Source organism: Halichoerus grypus, chromosome 10 (genome assembly GCF_964656455.1).
Source record: "Halichoerus grypus chromosome 10, mHalGry1.hap1.1, whole genome shotgun sequence".
NCBI lineage: Eukaryota > Metazoa > Chordata > Mammalia > Carnivora > Phocidae > Halichoerus > Halichoerus grypus.
In genome coordinates, this window is record NC_135721.1 from 1,105,954 (window position 1) to 1,125,633 (window position 19,680).

A 19,680-nucleotide genomic window follows, 5' to 3' on the forward strand; every position below is an offset into this window, starting at 1 on the left:
TGGGGTTCTGGCACTAATGTGGGGCTCCCGTGAGGTTGAAGGGGGGTCCTCACTCAGAATCACCCAGGGGAGCCAGGAAGGAGATGAAAATGAGACCAAATTCCCAGTAATGATGAGAGGTCAAATTTAACTAGCTATAACATATGAAGAAGACTCAGATAATTTGATGTGCTTCACGAAAGGAAACATGTCTAGATTTGATCCCTGGCCTCACAATACAGACAACAACAAAATATATGTATTTGCAACGCATGTGTGTGAATACATTAATAACATATTATACATACATATATATGCACACATATTTAAAATACCTTTAAAACTGTAATATTAAAAATAGTAAGGAAAATAATTTTTCCTTTGTTCATATGCGCCAAATATGCTGTGTATTTTGTAAAGAGAAGTAACTAATCCAGAGGTAAAAACATACATTTGTTCAAAGGGTAGTTTTTGAATGGTTTGTATTTTATCTTTGATTAGATGACAAATTACTCTTTGTTCAGAAATAGGCGGTATCATTCAGTGCTTCCTGATGCCTGATGAAATGTTTCATCATTTTAAGACTGGGGGAATGGAATGCTAAGAAAAATTTCATAGGAAAAAGTCTTCCTCATGGCCTTATTCTGGATGTAGAATACTCCCCAGGTTTGTCACAGTGAAACACATAAAAACCTCACAGCCAGCTCTGATCACCTCACACATTACGGTCCACACTCGAGGAAGGATGCAGGGGTCCCGACTCTGGTCACACACACCACACCCATCGCCAACTCCCTGTAGCCAGGAGGACGGCAGACCAGGCAGGTCGAAGGCAAAACGAAACGTGCGTGCCAACGCACACCAGGACTCCACCCGCTCGTTACTGAGCAGGGTGCTGTCTCTCCCAGAGTGGGGTTTGCTGCCGCACTTAGTCCTGCTGTCCGAGCTGGCCCTCTGCCCCACGCTCGCTCTGTCTCACGTCCGAGGCCACGAGACCCTCCCTGCTGGTCCCCTGCTGGGCCGCTCCACCCCCACCACCCGTGTCGGCTCTTTGCTTCCCTCTCACCCGGATGCTCTGGATGGAACATTTTTCTTCTCCTTTTGGTCTTAAAAGACCGACTTGGAGTTCCTTGAGGGCAGACACTGATTACAGGTTTTCCAATAAATACATGACTGAATGAAACAGCCCGGCTCATGGTTTCCTGAAAATGTCACAGTTGGTGCATCCACCTGGGAGCTTAGGGAGTGTCCAGATTGCCCCCCTCCGAAGGGCCGCGCAACGTGGGCACAGAGGTGTGTGCATTAAACACCCAAGTGTGACAACTGAATGCAACACACACACACACACACACACACACACACACACACACCCCTGTAGGGACAGCCAGCTAGAAAGGAGCACACAAGTTCCGTAGGCTGTGGACCGGCCCCTCAGGCCCCCTCACCCGCACGACCGGCCCCCCAGGCCCCCTCACCGGCACGACCGGCCCCCCAGGCCCCCTCACCGGCAAGACCGGCCCCCCAGACCCCCTCACTGGCACGACCGGCAGACCGGCCCCCCAGGCCCCCTCACCGGCACGACCGGCGGGACCAGCCCCCCAGACCCCCTCACCGGCATGACCGGCCCCCCCAGACCCCCTCACCGGCTCGACCGGCGGAACCGGCCCCCCAGACCCCCTCACCGGCACAACTGGCAGGACCGGCCCCCCAGACCCCCTCACCGGCTCGACCAGCAGAACCGGCCCCCCAGACCCCCTCACCGGCACGACCGGCCCGCCAGACCCCCTCACCGGCTCGACCGGCGGAACCGGCCCCCCAGACCCCCTCACCGGCACAACTGGCAGGACCGGCCCCCCAGACCCCCTCACCGGCTTGACCGGCGGAACCTGCCCCCCAGGCCCCCTCACTGGCTCGGCCTTTGGATTCAAGGACGTGTGAAGTCCTCCTAAGCTAGAGGCTTGCTGACATTGGAGTGAATTAAAGTTCTTATTTCCAGGACATCATAAAAAGGAACAGATACAAAGTCATTCAGAAAATGTTCAATTAACTTGTACATTCTCCTCTGAATTCTGGTTAATCTTTTCACAAAATCCAACATTTTAAAGAGAGCTGTGGGATTTGTGTGTGTTGGTCTAGTTAATAATAACAGTCACTGAATGTCTATTGTACCTGCTCCCGGGACGTCCCATCTCACGGGTGAGGACCCTGAGGCCCACGGGGTTTAACGGTGCTCCCCTCTGACTGGACTCTGCTCTTTACTGTATTTTGCACAGAGACCTTACTCATGAAAAACAGTATGTTTAGATTATTAAACTTAAATCTATACCTGCTGCCTTCTTTTGATGACCTAAGCCTGATTTTTGACTCTGAATTTTTCTGTAACCTGCACCATAACTTGAAACACACTGAGGCACAAACGGACGAAGAACAGAACACCCAGACCATGGGTCACACACCACCACACACAGACCACAGGTCACACACCGCCGGGGGACCCCACGTGTGCTTCTGGAAAGCACAGATCACTTTATAAAGTGAAGTAGACGCTGAAGTTTGCTTTTGGTTTTGTTTTTGGTCGGTTTGTGTGTGGATATACTGAGGTGAAGTTGCTAAAATGTAGCCCCAAAACCGAACACCTGGGATTCCCGCTTAATAATGTGGGTGTAATGCTGACCACCAGGAGGAGGGGGCTCATCGCAAGGACTGAGCTAGTGCCACCGCCAGCCGAGGACGTGGGTTAGTGAGGCTTACCCCACGATGCTCACTGTGGTGGCCTCAGGGCTCCAGAGACAGAGGGAAGCAAAGGCTTTTCTGGTTACCCTTCCCTGTGCATGAGAGTCTCCGTGAGCCGGGACCTGTGTAGCACAGCTTCCTTTGCCTGCAATGCTTGTGTGCTCATCCATGTATGTTCATGCTTGTGTGTTCATCCATGTATGTTCATGCTTCTGTGTTCATCCCTGTGTATTCACCCATGTGTTCATCCATGTGTATGTTCATCCATGTGGTGCATGTTCATCAGTGTGTTCATTCACATGTGTGTTCATCCGTGGTGTATGTTCATATGTGTCCATCCATGTGTTCACCCATGTGTGTTCATCCATGTGTGTTCATCCCTGGGTTCATCCATGTGTATGTTCATCCTTGTGGTGTATGTTCATCAGTGTGGATTCATTCACATATGTGTCCCTCTGTGTGTATATGTTCATCCCTATGTGTTCATTGGTGTGTGTTCATCCATGTGTTCACCTGTGCGTAGTTATGTGTTTATGCACGTGTGTTATTCATGTGTGTTCACCCATGTGTATGTTTATCCGCATGTATGTTCATCCATGTGTATATTCATGCATGCTCATCCCTGTGTGTGTCCATGTGTTTTCATCCATGTGCATGCTCATCGGTGTGCGTGTTCATCCATGTGTGTATGTACATCAGTGTGTGTTCATCCTTGTGTGTGTATGTTCATCTGTCTCTGTGTTCATCTGTGTGTATGTTCATCCATGTGTGTTGTGTGCTTGTATGTTGACTGGAGTCATCCTCAAACATTCTCATTTTAGAAGTTTAGCTTTACTCTGCTTACCTGTATTTCTTATATTTAACTTATTTTAAATCAGTCCTACTTATTATGATAAAATAAAAAATCTATGTGCAACAAAATATATTTCTTAGGGTATTTTAAAAACACGCTGTGGCGCAGACCTCATAAACCTTCTATGGTTGTTGCACCCTAAGTGCTGAGGTAGGTTCTCTGGGGGGGTTGTGGGACGTGGGCTAGCGGTCCCCGGCCGGTCGCAGCACAGGCCCGGGTGGGCTGTGAGCAAACACTGCAAACTGGGAGAACGGGAGAGCTGCTGTGTGTCTGCCTGCCGGCAACACCGCGCCTTCCGATCTCCAGCACCAGGCTCGCCCACGGCACTACTGATCTGTGGAGGAACTGTGGTGTGTGGAGAAGGCCCTCGGCCCCTGACGGCCTGTGGGTCTACACTGAGCCGCCCAACCACCCATCCCTCAGTGTCCACACCCGGAAAACGGGCCTAACCCTTCCCACGCTTCTCTCCGAGGAGACAGTGTGTGCGGAGGCCCCTTGTGAACTGCCTGCCCCCCCACCCCCGAGTGACTCCCACACCTGCTTCCCAGCCACACGCATTCCAGCTCACACACCCGAGTTCTCAGCAGCTGGGACTGCTGCAGAACAAAATGAGCTTGGGAACGGAAACGAGGGGTCCCGGGAGCATTCTCTGAGGCGGGAGACGACCACCCTCCCGTCCCCGAGAAGCTGGACTCCCACGGCGGTTGCTGCTCCCCCAGATAAGGAAGCGTGCCCTCCACTAAAGCCAGGCCCAAGTCGAGGGCGGCTGTCATTCAGCAAGGCCTGTGGATTTACTATTGTAAACCGAGAAGGTGAGAGATTATAGAAATGAGGATTACGGGTAAGAACTGGTGCGCGGTAGACGTGGGTGAACCTCCTGCCCGGAGAACAATAGAGGCGGCAGGGTGAGCCGGCTCCAGGAGATCCTGGTCAATAATCCTCCCACTGCCTAGCAAACTAAGCCCTAGCCAATTCTAGAAACAAGTAGCTGTTAGAGCAAAGTAATAGCGGGGCCCAAGGTCAAAATTTTAATTCTTTGATTTAAATAAATGTAGCCAAGCTGGAAAAAAAAAAGTTCTGTGGAATCTGTAGCTCACACTCCTCTAAGTCTCAGGTGAAAATGCCTAGGACAGAAGCCTGGAGGCTACAGAATCCACAGGAACACTCCCTAAAGGGCAGAGAGCCAAAACGTAGGGCCCCCACCGCCCCCGCGGTGATGACACCCAAGTTCAAACGTCAAGAAGTAAAGGTGGAGGAGTCCTCCACAACTCCTTCTCCACACGGAGCTCACTAGTGGCAGGAACCGCGGCTGGGTAAGATAAAGAGCCGAATAATAAAGAGGTATCTAAATTTGGCCAACCAAAGTATAAATGGAAGCCAATTTGGGGGCCCGTTTTTAGAGCTAATTGCCTCTGATTGAAATCGGCTTTGATTTGGCTTAAATTGGAGCCTCAGATGGCTAAAGCACCTACATCATGCCCATGTCTACAGTGATGGCGCATCTGGAAGCAGGAGAGCTCCTGGCAGGAGGACGCGGTTTCTCAAAAAAGAGGATGACAACGATGTGAGGTGACTGGCAAGCTCCTTCCGGATGGTCCTTTCAGGTAATCTTAGCAAACGACATTTTTAGAGAAGAAACTTCCCTTCAGAGTCAGAGCCCTTGTTAGGCAGAGTCCTTACTACAAAATCATTTTAATTTGAACAATTCTATCCACCGCCCTCTCCCCCCCCCCCCGCTAGCTTTTTGGCCTGGGGTCTCAGTGAATGTCACGGCTGGGAATCCTCAGGGCACGGGGGAGGAAGGTTCCAGGGACATGTACGTGACACAGGGCACATCAACCTGAAAGGGTCTGCACGCTGCACGGGCTTTCTTGCACCGCCTCCCGCTTCGCGGGACGCGCCGCTGAACCGTGTTGTCTACAGCAGATGGGCCAGGGGCCAGGAAGGCAGTAGCTCCAGAGTTTGAATGGCATTCATATACACATTAAATTTTAATACATTTTCAGTTTACATATTGTACATCATTAGACATAAAATTACCCACTTCTTTTTATGAACATCCCAAATATGTTGACCTGGATAAGATCGGAGCAAAGTGTTATCTCAGGAAGTTTAAGAGGTTTGAGGATCTGAGACCAAGAGTTTATCTGGCACAACTCATCTTTCCATGATCAAGAATGTCCCGTTAATGGCTAACTATCGAAATTCAGTGTCAAATGTGACAAGAGGAATGTTTCCAGAAAATTCCATAATAGAGGATTGTTTTTGGAGGTTACTGGGCCCCCCGTCTAGTGTGTCTTTATGAAGAAGTGGAGATTCTTCATCTACAATGAATAGTATGATTTCACTCTGTCGCGTAAGCGGCTGCTGTAGCAGGGATTGACCAAACTTTGAGAACACTCTACTGAGAAGGGCACGTGTGGGATTACTTGAGAGAAAGCAGCTGTACTTCAGCTTCATGGGCTCAACCTATGCTCCTATGCAGGAAAAACCACTTACAAGGCCTCCGTGACTCAGGTTAAAGGTATTGAATAGAGGGGTCTCATCAATTAAGAAGTTAAAGGAAAACAAATATTGTAATCTATGGTTTCCTCTGTTTAGAAAGACTTAGCAAGTAAAAATCAGTCATTTAAATACTAGACTTTTTATAGCAGACATTTAATTGGAACCCATAGTTTTGAAGCTTTGCCAATAACAATGGACCATTTCAGAAAATTGGTCAAGTTTAGATTTCTCAGAAAGGATCAATCAAAATGGGATTTACTTGTTTGCAAAGACAAGTTGACAAATGAGTATGGCTTTTCAATCAACCCCGATTAGGAAAAGGCCATCCCTCTCTGAAGATAAGGTCTCCCATCCAGGAAGAGGCAGGATGCAGAGAATGGACCCCTCCCCAGCACTGTCCTGGAGGATGTGAAGGCCAGCCACCTCCCTCTGAAGATGCGGATGGTGAGGACCATCGCACCATCTTCCAAGATGAAGGGAGAGAAGAAGAGAGTGCCGGAACTGGAGAAGTGGCAGCTCTGCTCGGAACTTCGGGTCAACATAACCTTCTAAGCCCAGAGTCAAGGGATGAAAACCAGCAACAATGAGACCCCTCAGAAGACTACTCTGGTCTCTGGGGGTGTTGCGATGCTAACCAGGGAGAAGCCGTCCTACATACCAGTTGTGCAAAGGCTATTTCTTGTTTACAGCTGGCCTGTTGGAACTGGATATGTGCCAAACTTTTGCAAAGTACTCCTCATCAAGAAATTCAAAGGGAAGTTGCCACGGTCTGATGTGTTGGCCAAGTTCCAAGTGCAGTTAATCACGTTTTGATCATGAGGGAAGTATGGTTTTAAGCCATGAAAAAAGATGTCTTAACAAAGTGGCTTGAGTTGTTCTTGCTAAGTGTCCGTTTTGAGGTCCTAAACGCTATTTGTCCGTTAGGCACTGCGTGGACGACACTATAGACTTTAAAACCGTTAAGTAAGAGGATGCCCTCCGGGTGTTTACACGCCATGAAGAAAATGCCAAGAGTCTTGTGATGCAAGGGCTAGTTCAGGAGGTCACTGAACATGAGCAGGTGATCTATGGCACTAGGGCCTTGGACAGGGATCCTGTAAAAAATGACACGATGTGAAACAGAGCCCTATACTCTGAGACAGCCCTGGTCTATTGCAGTGGGATGGGATGTAGGGTGGAATCCTTGGGAAAGGAATCAAATAGGGTCTCCAAGGAGCACTTTTTCTACATTGGAAATAAAGCAGTTTCCAAACAAAATGGAAGCCAAGCAGTTGGACGTGATGATATTTATAACATGTCGGGTAATTAAAAAATAATTATTTGGGGCTCTTGGTTCTCATTCTGTTGTGAAACTACTTTCAGGTCTCACCCTTCTTCCCTGACACACACCCTATATGTCCTCCAACTAGAGCACCGAAGGCTTTCATGCACTTTCTAGGACTTGTACTGACTCCTTCCCAAACCCGTGTAGGAACTGGGTGTGGTTCTATATATACAAAGAAGAAAAACCTTAGTCTGGTGATATAAATGTAAGTGATCAGATTTATGCCTAAAATATAGAAAATGTTATAGGCACAGGAGAGCGGGAGAGCCAGTGGCTGGAGGGAAGAGTGTCTGAGTGCTGGTGGGTGCCTGACTGTACCCGTCAGTGAGCCAGTGAACGGGACACGATGCTGTCCTAGAGTATTTGCTACTATGACCGCAACATGCTTAGGGAATTAGCTGTCATCGTGGTGAGCTTTTGTCATTAGTCCTATTTAAATGCCCATATTTTAAATAATCATATGAACTACTGACTTCTAAAAAAAAATACATTTTTTTACTTTTTAGGCTGCAATCACTTCCTGAAAGTTTGAGTACCTCTGTCTGGCTTCCCTTCCGTGTGCATGTGTATGAGGACAGAAACTACTGATGCTTTAGAAAATTCAGGATCGAAAGGCTATGGCATGAAAGCGCTAGAGACAAAGGAGAGGGAAGAGGCAGAGAGACTGTCCGGAAGGGGGACTGACGTCCCGAGGACCCGGGCGTGTGGGCTGCCGAGGTACCGCGTGCACAGCGGGTTTGTTTAAAGACACTTGTGTTTACACATGACACCTCCATTTTGTTACTACTAGGCGAACAGATCTTTAGAAGAATGATTGTCATGAAATCTTACTTGAGTTCTTGCGAGCTGGTGGCCAGCATGCTCCGAATGCTTCTGTCGGCGAGGGGGCAGCCCGACAGACTGTAAGACAGGCCAGAAGAGTCAGGTGAGTGCCGCCCCCACCGGCTTACGCTCCCGGACAAACACAACATACAACTGAAACTAAAAAGTTTAATGCAGAAAGTGATGGGGCAAGTGCTGTATATTGAATTTTTTTTTTGTATAATTAACTCTCTTCTTTGAAGAAGACGTGTCTGTTAATAAACAATTTTTGAAAAATAGTATAAAAATATTTGCACTCTTTGGTTTCAATGTTGGTGAGGAATTTTCCGAATCGTGGTAGTTTCCTTGCATATAAAAGACACTATACAACACGTACATCAGCATGCTTTTATAGGTCAACATAGAGCACTGAGAGGGTTGACACGTAATTCGACGTTTGTACTTTGACAGCATTGTTGAGGTAAGCTGAAAACAATAAATTGAAAAGACAGAATCCACCATGAGAAAAATGAAGTCACACCTTCTATGTGAGGCGTAATTACCAGTCACATGACCACTTCCATCACACCTTGGTGTTGGACATCTGCCACCAAACAAAAACAAAAACAGCCAAAATAGTAAGTATGTTTAAAAAAAAAAAAAAACTTCAAGAAAGTTTCATTGTTTCCAGTTTAGCTGCAATGTCTGCAAGGGGATTTAGGTGCCCTGAGGGGAAGCTGCAAAACGCACGACCACATACGGCAGACGCGCCTCCATCACACAGAGCGTCCTGGGAGCAAGCGAGCCACGCGGGCCCCCGCTCCACGGAACCGGCAGCTCGAGACAGTTCTGTGCTGCGGACGTCGCATGCTCAAACGGCAAGGCACGTACAGATCGGTCTTTAAAAATAAGCCAAGGAAGGGACGGTTAGGAAGGGCAGCTGTTTCACCTCGAGGTATGCTTACGTTATTAAGTCCTTCTTGCTCTCCTTGCACTGGGGGTACTTGGGCTTGGGGCTGGGGATGGTCACCTCTCCCGGGTACCTTCTCTCCTCCAGAGCCTCCTGGAATGGGTCCAAGTCTTCCGGCTGCAGGCAAAACACAGCTTCAGGGCCGCACAGGGGACAGCGCCCCACACAGACCACAGACGCGGCCCCCAGAGGGCCGGCCGCCTCTGCACTTTCCTCCTCTTCCAACACCCTGTGCCTTTAAAATCATTCCCCATCTTTGTCCCGGTGAAGCCCCTTCTGAAAGTGCAAAGCTGGACGCTGTTCAAAGAGCATCTTTTTCAGAGTGGACCTTAGTTTCTCATCAACTGTTCCAAACTTCTAAGTTCATCCCTGTCAGTGGGCAGGGCCTTAGTCAGTATTTCTGTTGGGGTACTTATAAGGGGAACAGACAACTGGTTTGGAAACCAGAGACACCGTTTCTTGGTTGGTCTTTCTGATTCAGTGTCCGGGAAGCACCTGCTGGTGTTACAATACTCTTACCCAACGCTGACCTGCAAAGCTCAACCACGAACCTTAGAGGCATTTTAGAATGAGGCTTTTACCAGCCACCGGGGAGCATTCTGCATGTGTGCCTTAGGGCCCAAGGCAAGGGAAGACCGTCTGAGCTTAATGTTGTAGTTCTCAATTATTCTTATGCAGCATTTCCTTTTTTAATAGGAAGTGTCTACTCTGGTTAAGTGGGTCCCAGTGCAGTAACTAAGGAACTCCTATAGATGGTGATACTCAGCAGATGTGTCTCCTGAAGGCTGGAGAGCATTTCTTACTTCGGGGACAGTCTGTATGATGAAAATACTTCTGTCGATTTATGAGAGCTTAATTTTAATTAAAATAAAATCAGAGACTCAACCACCATGCCTTATTTGGTAGCAATGACTTAACACTATAGGAGAGAAAAGAATACTTTGGAATTTACCTTGCCACTTAGATTCTATTCTTTTGCAATGCCTGGATACTTAAATCAATTTGAAGAATAAAGATAATAGGCTTTAACATGTAATGGCCTTATAACCAGGTGCCTTTCCTGCCAATTCCTACAAATAGCTAATGTTCCCTTTTTCTGCACTTCCTTGTTTCTGTAAAAAGCTATTGCTTTGATGGTGGTCTCCCTATTGTATTCAAAAAGGATTTTCATTTTTCAGTGAATAAAGAAGGTGTCATAATTTTCAGAATTGAACACAGGAGAAAAAGCCAGTACAATAAAGAACAACCTTTTCTTCATTTTCTTTTCTTAGCCTAGAGGATATTTTAACTATTTTAGCAACTTGAATGTGAACATTGTAACTACAGGTGACCCCCACTTTTCGAAAGCTCACGACACATGCCACCTCGCTCTTTTGAAAGACCTGCTTTTGCTAAGAAAGAAACCCAAAGAGGATTTTTGCTTTTACAAAAAAAAGTCAAGAAGCACAAACAGTGTTCAGTGCTGGTTTTGTGGCAAGCTGTGGGAGCGTGGGTGCACCCTGAGCATCAGGAGCGGCCCCGCCCCGTGCCTGCCCCCGAAACCATGCTCAGCCTCTCAGCATCCAGCTCCAGAGCTCTGCGCTGTGTCTGAGAGCATCTGGGCTTGGTCTCAGGTTATCTGTGCATCCGTTAGCAAGGTGTGTCCTAAGGTTCAGAAAATCAAAACCTGAGAGGTGATTTTTGGGGTCTGGGAACACTCAAAATATTTTCTACATAAATTAATTAATCACACCATTTAGCTTAGGAGGGTTTCCACAGGAAAGCTCTATTTTCGGATCACAGGGGAGATCTTCACTTCAAAAATATGTTCTTTTTTTTTTTTTTTTCAAAAATATGTTCTTGACATTGGTTGTTTGGTAATATTGTGCTCAACAAAGATTTAGGTGATAGTGCTAAAATGGTTTTTTTCAGGGCTGGAGTACATTCTTCTGAATATTTTGGGTTTCTCTGAGAACAGACACTATCTTTAGCTTCAAAGGGCTAGCTAATTAAAAGCTCATAGTTAACCATTTAAGTATTGAAGATGTCATAATTCCCTATCTGCAAGGAGAATCATGCCTTATATCAATATGTCACCCAGGAAAATGGACTGGCTTGCTGTCTATATATTTTCTTAGAGAAATCATTGGTAACAAAACACACTTGTTAGACAATAAAATTCATCATTGAAAAGAGTCTGTGGTTTGTTTTACCTCATCAGCGTTAGTGACAAATCTCTCCCTGGTCAACCCTCGTCGGCTGAGGTCATACTAAGGGAGCCCACGGATGCCCGCCCCCATGCCCCGAGCCGGCAGGCAGTGAGAGGGACGTACAGGGACCTCGGTGGTGTCACCCCCGTCGGCCCTGCGAGGCTTCATCTTGGTGTAGTCCACGGGCAGCTCCCAGCAGTCGTCCTCTCCCAGCTGGAAGCACCGGCTGCCCATGACTGCCTGCTGCTGGGGGGACATGGGCTCCAGGGGCGTCAGGACCGGGCAGCAGCTCTCCCGTGGCCGTGGCTTGTTCATGCTGAGGTCCAGAGTCCCGTTCTCGTCCACCTCCATGTCAGGGTTCTGCTGGACAGAGAGACATGGTAACGACGCAGCCCCACCCCCAGCCAGTGCAGAATCCAAGCGCGGATTCCTCCTGCGGTCTCCCGTGCATGGGCTCCCGAGGCGAGGAGAAGCGGTCCTTTGGGACATGTCTGCTGGCCCGCGCCTGGCCGCAACACTGGATGGCAGGTGCATGCATCTCTTCACCTGCTGATGACTATAATCGGTCTATCCATCTGTCTCTTACCTATCCATCTCACATATCTACCGTGTATTTACCACCATCTTTATCTTCTTTTCTCTGCAATACATCTCCTGCTTTTAGAAATAAGCCTCACCAGAAGAAAATCAAACGAGTGCCTAATCTCAACTCTATTCCAGCTCAAATAACGTTTAAGAGATCAGAGATAGATGTGTGTTTATGCTTAACAATCGTCTTTCAGTTTCACTGATGCGGATACTTCGAGAAGGGGAGAGGGGGGAACAGACGAGGCAGAGGCACGGCGGGGTGAAGGAGAAGCAGCCAGAATTCACTTTGCACACGAAATCCTGTGATGAAGAGTGTTTTCTGTTTTAAGGGAGGGGGGTGTGCAATCACAGTTCAAGCACCTCTACTGCAGTGAGTATGGTCTGACTACTCTGTGCTTCAGCAAACGTGCAATTCAGCCTACTGGCTTAAAACAATAAAGCGGTACTGGGTGACTTTTTTGTTGTTATTGTTTGTTTTTTTTAAATGATGCTCTCAAACAGATAAAGAAGTCTTCAGAGCTCGCCTCTCAGGAGGAGGGAGGCAAGGAAGGACACATGGAGAACAGAGCAGGAAATGCTGCGAACAGCCCTCCACTTCTGTTCCCGGAGAGTTACAGTTTCTCGAGCAAAAATTTGATCTCAGAGCTGGCGTGAAAGTTGCTGCCTCCCCAAATGTCTAGCAGCTCCCTCCTCTGGATGTAACAGCGGAGGGCAGCTGCTGGGGACGGAAGCCCCACGCAGGCTCTTAGCCTGAGACATGACAGAGCATTATTCTGCCTGAGCTCCTCCGGTCAGGGAGCACGCCTGCTTTCAAGCTCTCACACTCATTTAGCCTGCGTCACGTTGGACTTAATTGTCTCAGTCTTGGCTTTAATAAAGTGAAAGAAAAATGGGAAGGGGTTGCTTTCTTTTTTCCCCTTGCCACAGAAGCTCTTCCATGCTAGCCTTGGATTTTAGCGGCCCTGACCACCACGAAATCGCATGCCCCTGACATGTCTCTAAAAATCTAGGAACAAAAATATTAATAGAAAAGAAAGCAGGTGCAAAGCATAAAATGCCTGACCTTTCTCCATTCATACAAATCACAATTACTTAGAACAAGTAATGAGCTTGTTGTGAGGCTGTGAGCTCCTGGTGCCCATGGCCAGGCAGCTCTAGAAATGCAGTCCCTCTGTTTTCTGGCGAGGAGGTGAGGGACCAGGTCTGGCTGCCCACGTCCTCTGAGCTCACAGGCCCTGCGCACCTCCGGCGGCCCGACCCCCGAGCGGCCCCAGCGGGCAGCTCCCTCCGGCTCTGACCCGCAGTCCGGCTCCCGCTGGACCAACGAGCCCATTCACAGAAAAGCAAGGCAGAGGCCTCCACAGACCCGGACGCCGTGTCAGCATCTCTGATTCTGGACTAACGAGAGCTGCCAGAATGGCGCGACAGTCGGGCGGAAATCGGATTTCTGCTTTTTGTTCCCCAACACTGAGCGACCAGCTGGGAGCTGGGGGCCGCCCTGCGCTGTGCTCGACAGCGGGGCCACGCGCCCTCCTCGTCTTGGGGTTCCGGGCGCCCGGCTGCTGTCGTGCCGCCATCCGAGGCTCCCTGAGGGCACCGGCTGTCCTCTGTTTACAGAAGCGACCCTGGATCCTAAGGAGCAGGGTCCCCCCCACGTCTCCTCCCACCGGCCTGACAACAGGCCTGGCCACAAACCCGGCGTCCGGGCGGGACGGCTCCCCGCACAGCGTGCTCGGGCCCCAGCGGCAGGTGCGCTCCGAGGGGCGTCCGCTGAGTGCCCCGGGGGCCCGGTGCTGCGGGCCGTGAGCTCGGGGACCCCCCCGGCCCGGGCGTACCCGCGCGGCGCACAGGTCCTGCGGCTTGGTGGACAGGTTCTGCGGCATCTCGCGGCAGCGCGTGGACAGGTTGAGGATGGCCGTGGCGGCCATGTGCGCCGCCTCCACGTCGTGCGCGTAGTCGAAGCTGCTCTTGCTGCACGTGCTGCTCGCGCTGCTGCCGCCCCCGCAGCTCAGGTTGCTGCTGCTGGGCGCGTAGCTGCTGGTGCTGCTGCTGCTGGGGCTGGCGTTCTTGCAGTACCGCTTTGCTGGGGAGACACGGGCACGGCGATGACCTGGGCCCCCGCGCCGCCGCCGCCGCGCCCCGCCCCCCACACCGCGCCCCTCCCCCAGCCCCGCGGACACGCGCGTCCTGGCCGCCCGGCCGAGCTGGGTGACTGGAGGGGCCGCACGCGGCTGCGGGCCCACCACCTGACCTGTTTGAGGGCCGCGCCTGATTGGGACTCGGCCGCCTGACTTGGGAAGGGACTGGAACGCCAGCCTGCTCGGGGCCCCAGGACGGCTCTCCCCATCGTGACTGCGCATCCGCTCAGTGGGCGGCGGGGACCCCACAGACCTCGTCCCTCCGGAGCCTGGTGGCTCCTTCCAGCCAGGAGGGGCCTCAGAGGCCAGCTGGGGGTCACTGCGTGCAAGTCGCGCAGCCTCACGGGCCCCTGTGCTTTTGGGAGGCGTCCCCTCCAGCTGGGCATGCATGAGGGAACACCCCCTTCCCCAAGAACAGCCCTACCCTGTGATTCTACTAAAGAGCCCCTGTGGAGGAAGTGGCATGGTCAGGGACAGGGACTGGTGCACACCCGTGGGCATGGCTGAGCCCGGGTAAGCAGGGCACCGTGGCCACGTGCACGCCACACATCGGCCCGCAAGCCGACACTTGCACGGAGCCGGGCTCACGGATGTACGGGTGACAACCTCCATCACCCAGAGCACACAGGTGTTTGGGAGCTAACATTGCTTTCATGGCTGTTGGGAAGTCTCCTCTGGCCCACGGGTGGGAAACACTTGTGGATGATTTTTCAGGGCCCTGTGTTCATTGCCAAGGGCAGCAAAGTCATAGGGTGTCCACCTGCGGGGCAGACAGGTCTCCCCTGGAGTCCTGCCCAGGAAGGGAGTAGGCAGGGTGAACCCAGGGGTGAAGGAACCCCCCCCACATCTCCCTCACAGTGTCCTAGACTGCACCAGCGAGTCCCACTTGCACGACCCCCATGCATCTTCGAACATCCTTTCCAAAGCAAGCTTAGCCACCCCTCCCTGTGTGTCCAACACTGTCGCTAGTGGTCTGTAACCCAAGTACCCCCTTAGGAGGACATGCACAATGCTTTCCTCCCATAGGGAAGGGGCCAGCAAAGCAGAACTGAGCAACTGACCTCACATGGCCACCACGGTCGGTCATCACGAGCCACGCCAAGAAACTGCCCAAAGCACCGTATTCACATACAGGTGAACAAATAACCAAGCTTTCATCACTGATAACTTTCAACTTTGGACCCAAGACTTTCATTTTGCCACCCAGCTGCACAGTGATGCTGGCACCAGGCCTCACTGCAGCCCCCACCAAAAGTCACCGAGCCGCTGCACAAGCAGATGACCATTTGAAGCAGGTCCCCTTGCGTGGACCAGAGGGCTAACTGCACACAGACCCCCCAGCATGAGGAGTCTGTGTGGGCCGGGTCCCTCTCTGCGAGGACGAATCAGCACACCTATTGGTCTGTCTGGGACGTGACCTTTCCTTCCTCGTTCTTCTGTGAGTGCTCCTATCTAAGCAGCAGAGGGCCCAGTGTGGATGGCAGCAGTCTGGGGTCTGAGCACAGAGACGTCCCGTGGGCCCGAGGCAGCGATGCAGGGGGACCAGACCTGGGGGGCGACCCCTCGGGACCTGCGCCGTGGGCTCAGGGAGCCACACTGAGCTCCTTGTGGCACTCTCCACACAGACAGAAGTCTGTGGGTTCACACCATTTACAATTTTGATACAAAAATAGGAATATAGAAATTGTGAGAGAAATGCGATAGCACTTATGTGAGGGTTCTTTTCCCTAGTGAGGGCTAGCCGCTGGCTCAAGAAAGAAATGGAATGCACATAAATAACAAAAATGGCCGTTTCGTTTTGGAATAAGCAAATTTCAATTTCTAAAAGAGAGTCAGCAGGACATGGCAGCAAACTTTTGGTAAAGTGCATCTACTTCCCCAGACGTTTGAGTCCTGAATGGCACCAAGTTGGTAGGACTGGGCAGAATGCTAGCGGGCGAGCGACCTGGGGGTGACTGGTTGACGAGCCTGATGCAGGGGAAGCACGTGGGACACGCATCCACATCCCCTGTGCCTTTTCACGGAATGCAAGCACTCCTTTGTTTTGTTCAAAATGGAAGTAAGAGCGTAGGTCCTCATAATTACCGCCAGTTTGTAAAACGTTCACAGAGCCAGCATCAGTGGCCAGTGACCACGACAAAACGCCCTTCCCCTTCCGATCGGGCGGCAGACAGAATTGGACACTGTCCTTCTGGGTGCCGGCCTGTCCCTGGCCGAGACGGAGGTCACGCCTCTCTGAGAGAGTCCCACCACCCCGTGTGGCTGCAGTGGTGGGCCTCGTACCACGTGGTAAACCCCTCTTCAAAGATTTTATCCCTCTTTTGCAGGACAGAGAAAGACTCCATGGGATTTCTACTGGCTAAATATGACAAATTAAAAAAAATGAAAACAACCACGTTCCAACCAGAGCCTTCGCATGCTGCCCTACTTGTGAGAGTCTCCCGAAATGTGTGTCTCCTTCTAGGAATGTCCGCCTTCTTATGTATTAACATAAGGGAATAAATGTCCTTACAGCCCAGACTTCCATGAAAACCAGACAGATAGAGCACAGTGCAGAGGTACGCGTCCTGAGGGCTCACCCCGCGGGGGACCTGGGTGGGTTTGGACGGCCTCACACCCTCACTCACCGACCCTCATGGTGCCCACGCAGGTCTGTGCTGTGGTGAGTGCTACATGGGAAAAGGAGCTTTCTTGTGAGAATGCAGCTAGGTGGGGTCTGCACACCGTCTGCTCACGTGACCTAAAGCGTCAAATCCCCGTCTGGACTCTTCACGTCCCACTCACTCATTCAGACAGATAGTGTTTGCACGGGCAGCATCCGCACTGTGGTTTGAATCTGAGGACGGGAGCTTACGGTCCAGTGGGAAGACAAGCTGTTTACCCATGAGACTGCCCAGGGTGAGACCCAGAGCTGCATGTGGGCCGAGAACAGGCGTCTGGTTCTGCACGAGCGCCATCGTGCAGGAAGTTAGGAGGAAGCCTGCTGAGTGCAGGCCAGGCTAGGTGAGACAGGACCCAGTGCTGAGAGGCTCTGGGATCAGCTGGATGGCGGGGCAGCCACCGGCAGGTGTGGGCAGGAGGGTGGGCATTCCAGGGAGAGCCGGCTGGGGGCGGGGGTGAGGAGGCCAGAGGCGCGGCTCCAGAGGATGCACCCCGGACGGCCACTGAGCAGTTCTGGGAGCCGTTGCCGGCAGGAGGCCTGGACAGGGGCCGGGGCAGAAGATGGGAGGTTGAGCACATTGGGGTGGCACTGAGTTTGAGGAGCAAAGAGGAAGTTCAAAGCCGATTACAAAGTGTTTAGCTTGGAGAATTTGGAAGTTGGGAATGACAGAGAGGGCGGCTCACGAGGGGAGCCCATGGGAGCTCTGGGAACGTACGGGTTTAGACAAAGCTTGGCGTGGTGATAAATTGCCCAGAGACGCAAGTGGAGATGTCTTAGCCTGGGTTTGGCAGCTGTTTCTGCAAAGGACTGGACAATAGTCTAGGTTTCTATGGCACAACCGCTGGGCTTTGCCGTTGTGCGAAACAAGTCACCGACCAAATGAATGAGGGCAGCGGGGCCCCATATGGCTTTACCTATGAACACTGAAATTTGACTTCACATAATTTTTACATGTCACAAACTCTTCTTTTTTTTTACCCAACAGTTTAAGCATATCAGAGCCATTCTTAGCTCACTGTAACAAACAGGCTGGGGAGATGCCAACCTGGTGCTCATGGGAGAAGGCAGGGCCAACATACACATTCGGGAACCCCTGTCCTTTCCCACCTTCCCTCCTTCACTACTCCCACATATGGACTTCCACGCCCTGTGGGAGAGTGCCCCAAGCTCCTCAGCATGGTGGGTGATGCAAAGCCATCTCCTCACCTGCCCCACAGGGCCTGTCCCTGCTCTCAGTCACCTTGTCAGGCCACGGGTCTTTCATCTTTGCATAATTTCTACTCAAGCTCATGATCAAGTGCAAGATTTGCCATTTTGTTAAAGTTCCTGCTAATTCCTCCAGAATGGACTCCTTGCTTCACTTTCTGCATGAGTGTGTATTTCACTGTCTTCCATTTGTTCCCTAGCTCTTCCTTGAAACTTGTCATCCAGAAAGAAAGAAGAGGTAGATAGATGATACATGATAGAGTGGATGGACAGGAGGATGGATGGATGGATGGATGAACAGATAGATGGGTCAGTGGATGAATGGATGGATGGATAGAGGGATGGATGGGTGGATGGGTGGATGGATGGATAGATGAATGGATGGACGGATAGATGGATAGATGGATGGGTGGATGGGTAGATGGACGGATTGATGGGTGGATGGGTGGATGGATGGATAGATGAATGGGTGAACAGATGGATGGATGGATGGATAGATGGATGGGATGGATGGGTTGATGGAAGGATTGATGGGTGGATGGGTGGATGGATGGATAGATGGATGGATGGGTAGATGGGTAGGCTGGTGAGTGGAAGGATGGATAGATGAATGGATGGATGGATAGATGGACAGATGGATGGGTGGACAGGTGGATGGATGGATGGATGGATAGATGAATGGGTGGATGGATGGATGGATAGATGAATGAGTGGATGGATGGATAGATAGATGGATGGGTGGATGGGTGGACTGGTGAGTGGATGGGTAGATGGATGGATGGATGGACGGCTGGATGGGTAGACAGGTGGATGGATGGATGGATGGATGGATGGATGGATAGATAAACAGACAGACAGAAAGACAGCAACTAGCCAGTGTCTGGAAGAATGCAGGCACTTAAATCAATGTGTGTTGAGTGTTTTTGAACACAGGTGGTAGGATCTAAGGTGTGATATCCAAAGACTGGGGTGAAAGGTCCTACTTCTATATCCTGTTGGACAGACATTTCCATGGCCTGCCCCTTGCTCCCAAGTGTTATGCTTCCCCCCCACACCCCCACAATAGGCTCATTTCACAGTTATTCTTTAGGAGCAATGACTCAATTCTCTGTACCTGCAGCAAGCCTTGGGGAGGACATTCTTGTAGGGTAACCACAGACCACAATTGCTCTGTGGTGTCTACTGCCTGGTGCCTGGGATCAGGGACAGCTCTCAGCTTACATCCTGTCAAGAAAACTGACCTGGCCACTCTCATCCTTAATGGACATTTACTTTGATGTTTTAAAAGTCTGTTAGATGAATCTAGTGTGAGAGAAATGGAGTCACTGAGGTTCTTCTCAGTAAATTATGGTAAAAGTTCGCCTTTCCTTCTGTTTTTTTGTTTGTTTGTTTTATTTCTTAAAGACCTAATATTGAAGTTTTTGTTCTGTATTCTTGTTTCCTTGTGAGCCAGCTGAAGAGCTTGGCTCAGCCGAGGTTTCTGACAACAGGTATGTTCAGGGTGGGTGAGAATGAATGCCAGTAATTACAAGTTTGTCCGGCTCTTTAGAGCTGTCAGCTGATCCTCACAACAGCTCTGTGAGGTCCAAAGGATGGGCACTATTACCACCTCTCTGTTCTGGGGGCAAGTAACACCCAGAAAGATTAATCTGCCAAATATCACACAGCTCCTAAATGGAAGAGCTGAGAATAGACCCAAGTAGGTTTGACTTCAAATCCACTAATAGGTGTT

At 50.6% G+C, this 19,680-nt stretch overlaps 1 protein-coding gene across 18 annotated transcripts in view; it reads right to left on the reverse strand.

Moving 5' to 3' along the window:
* The window catches only part of MYT1L (myelin transcription factor 1 like), a 427,780-nt gene that overhangs the window by 58,478 nt on the left and 349,622 nt on the right, over positions 1-19,680 (reverse strand). For 14 of the 18 annotated variants that reach the window (XM_078055898.1, XM_078055892.1, XM_078055900.1 and 11 more), the window contains 5 exons: positions 13,778-14,025; positions 11,478-11,714; positions 9,161-9,282; positions 8,737-8,799; positions 8,226-8,294 (listed from right to left, as the gene is read on the reverse strand). In XM_078055898.1, the coding sequence (XP_077912024.1) occupies positions 8,226-8,294; positions 8,737-8,799; positions 9,161-9,282; positions 11,478-11,714; positions 13,778-14,025 (739 nt within the window). The remainder of the gene's footprint in view (positions 1-8,225; positions 8,295-8,736; positions 8,800-9,160; positions 9,283-11,477; positions 11,715-13,777; positions 14,026-19,680) is intronic. The other 4 variants (XM_078055905.1, XM_078055909.1, XM_078055907.1 and 1 more) reach the window with 1 other exon arrangement.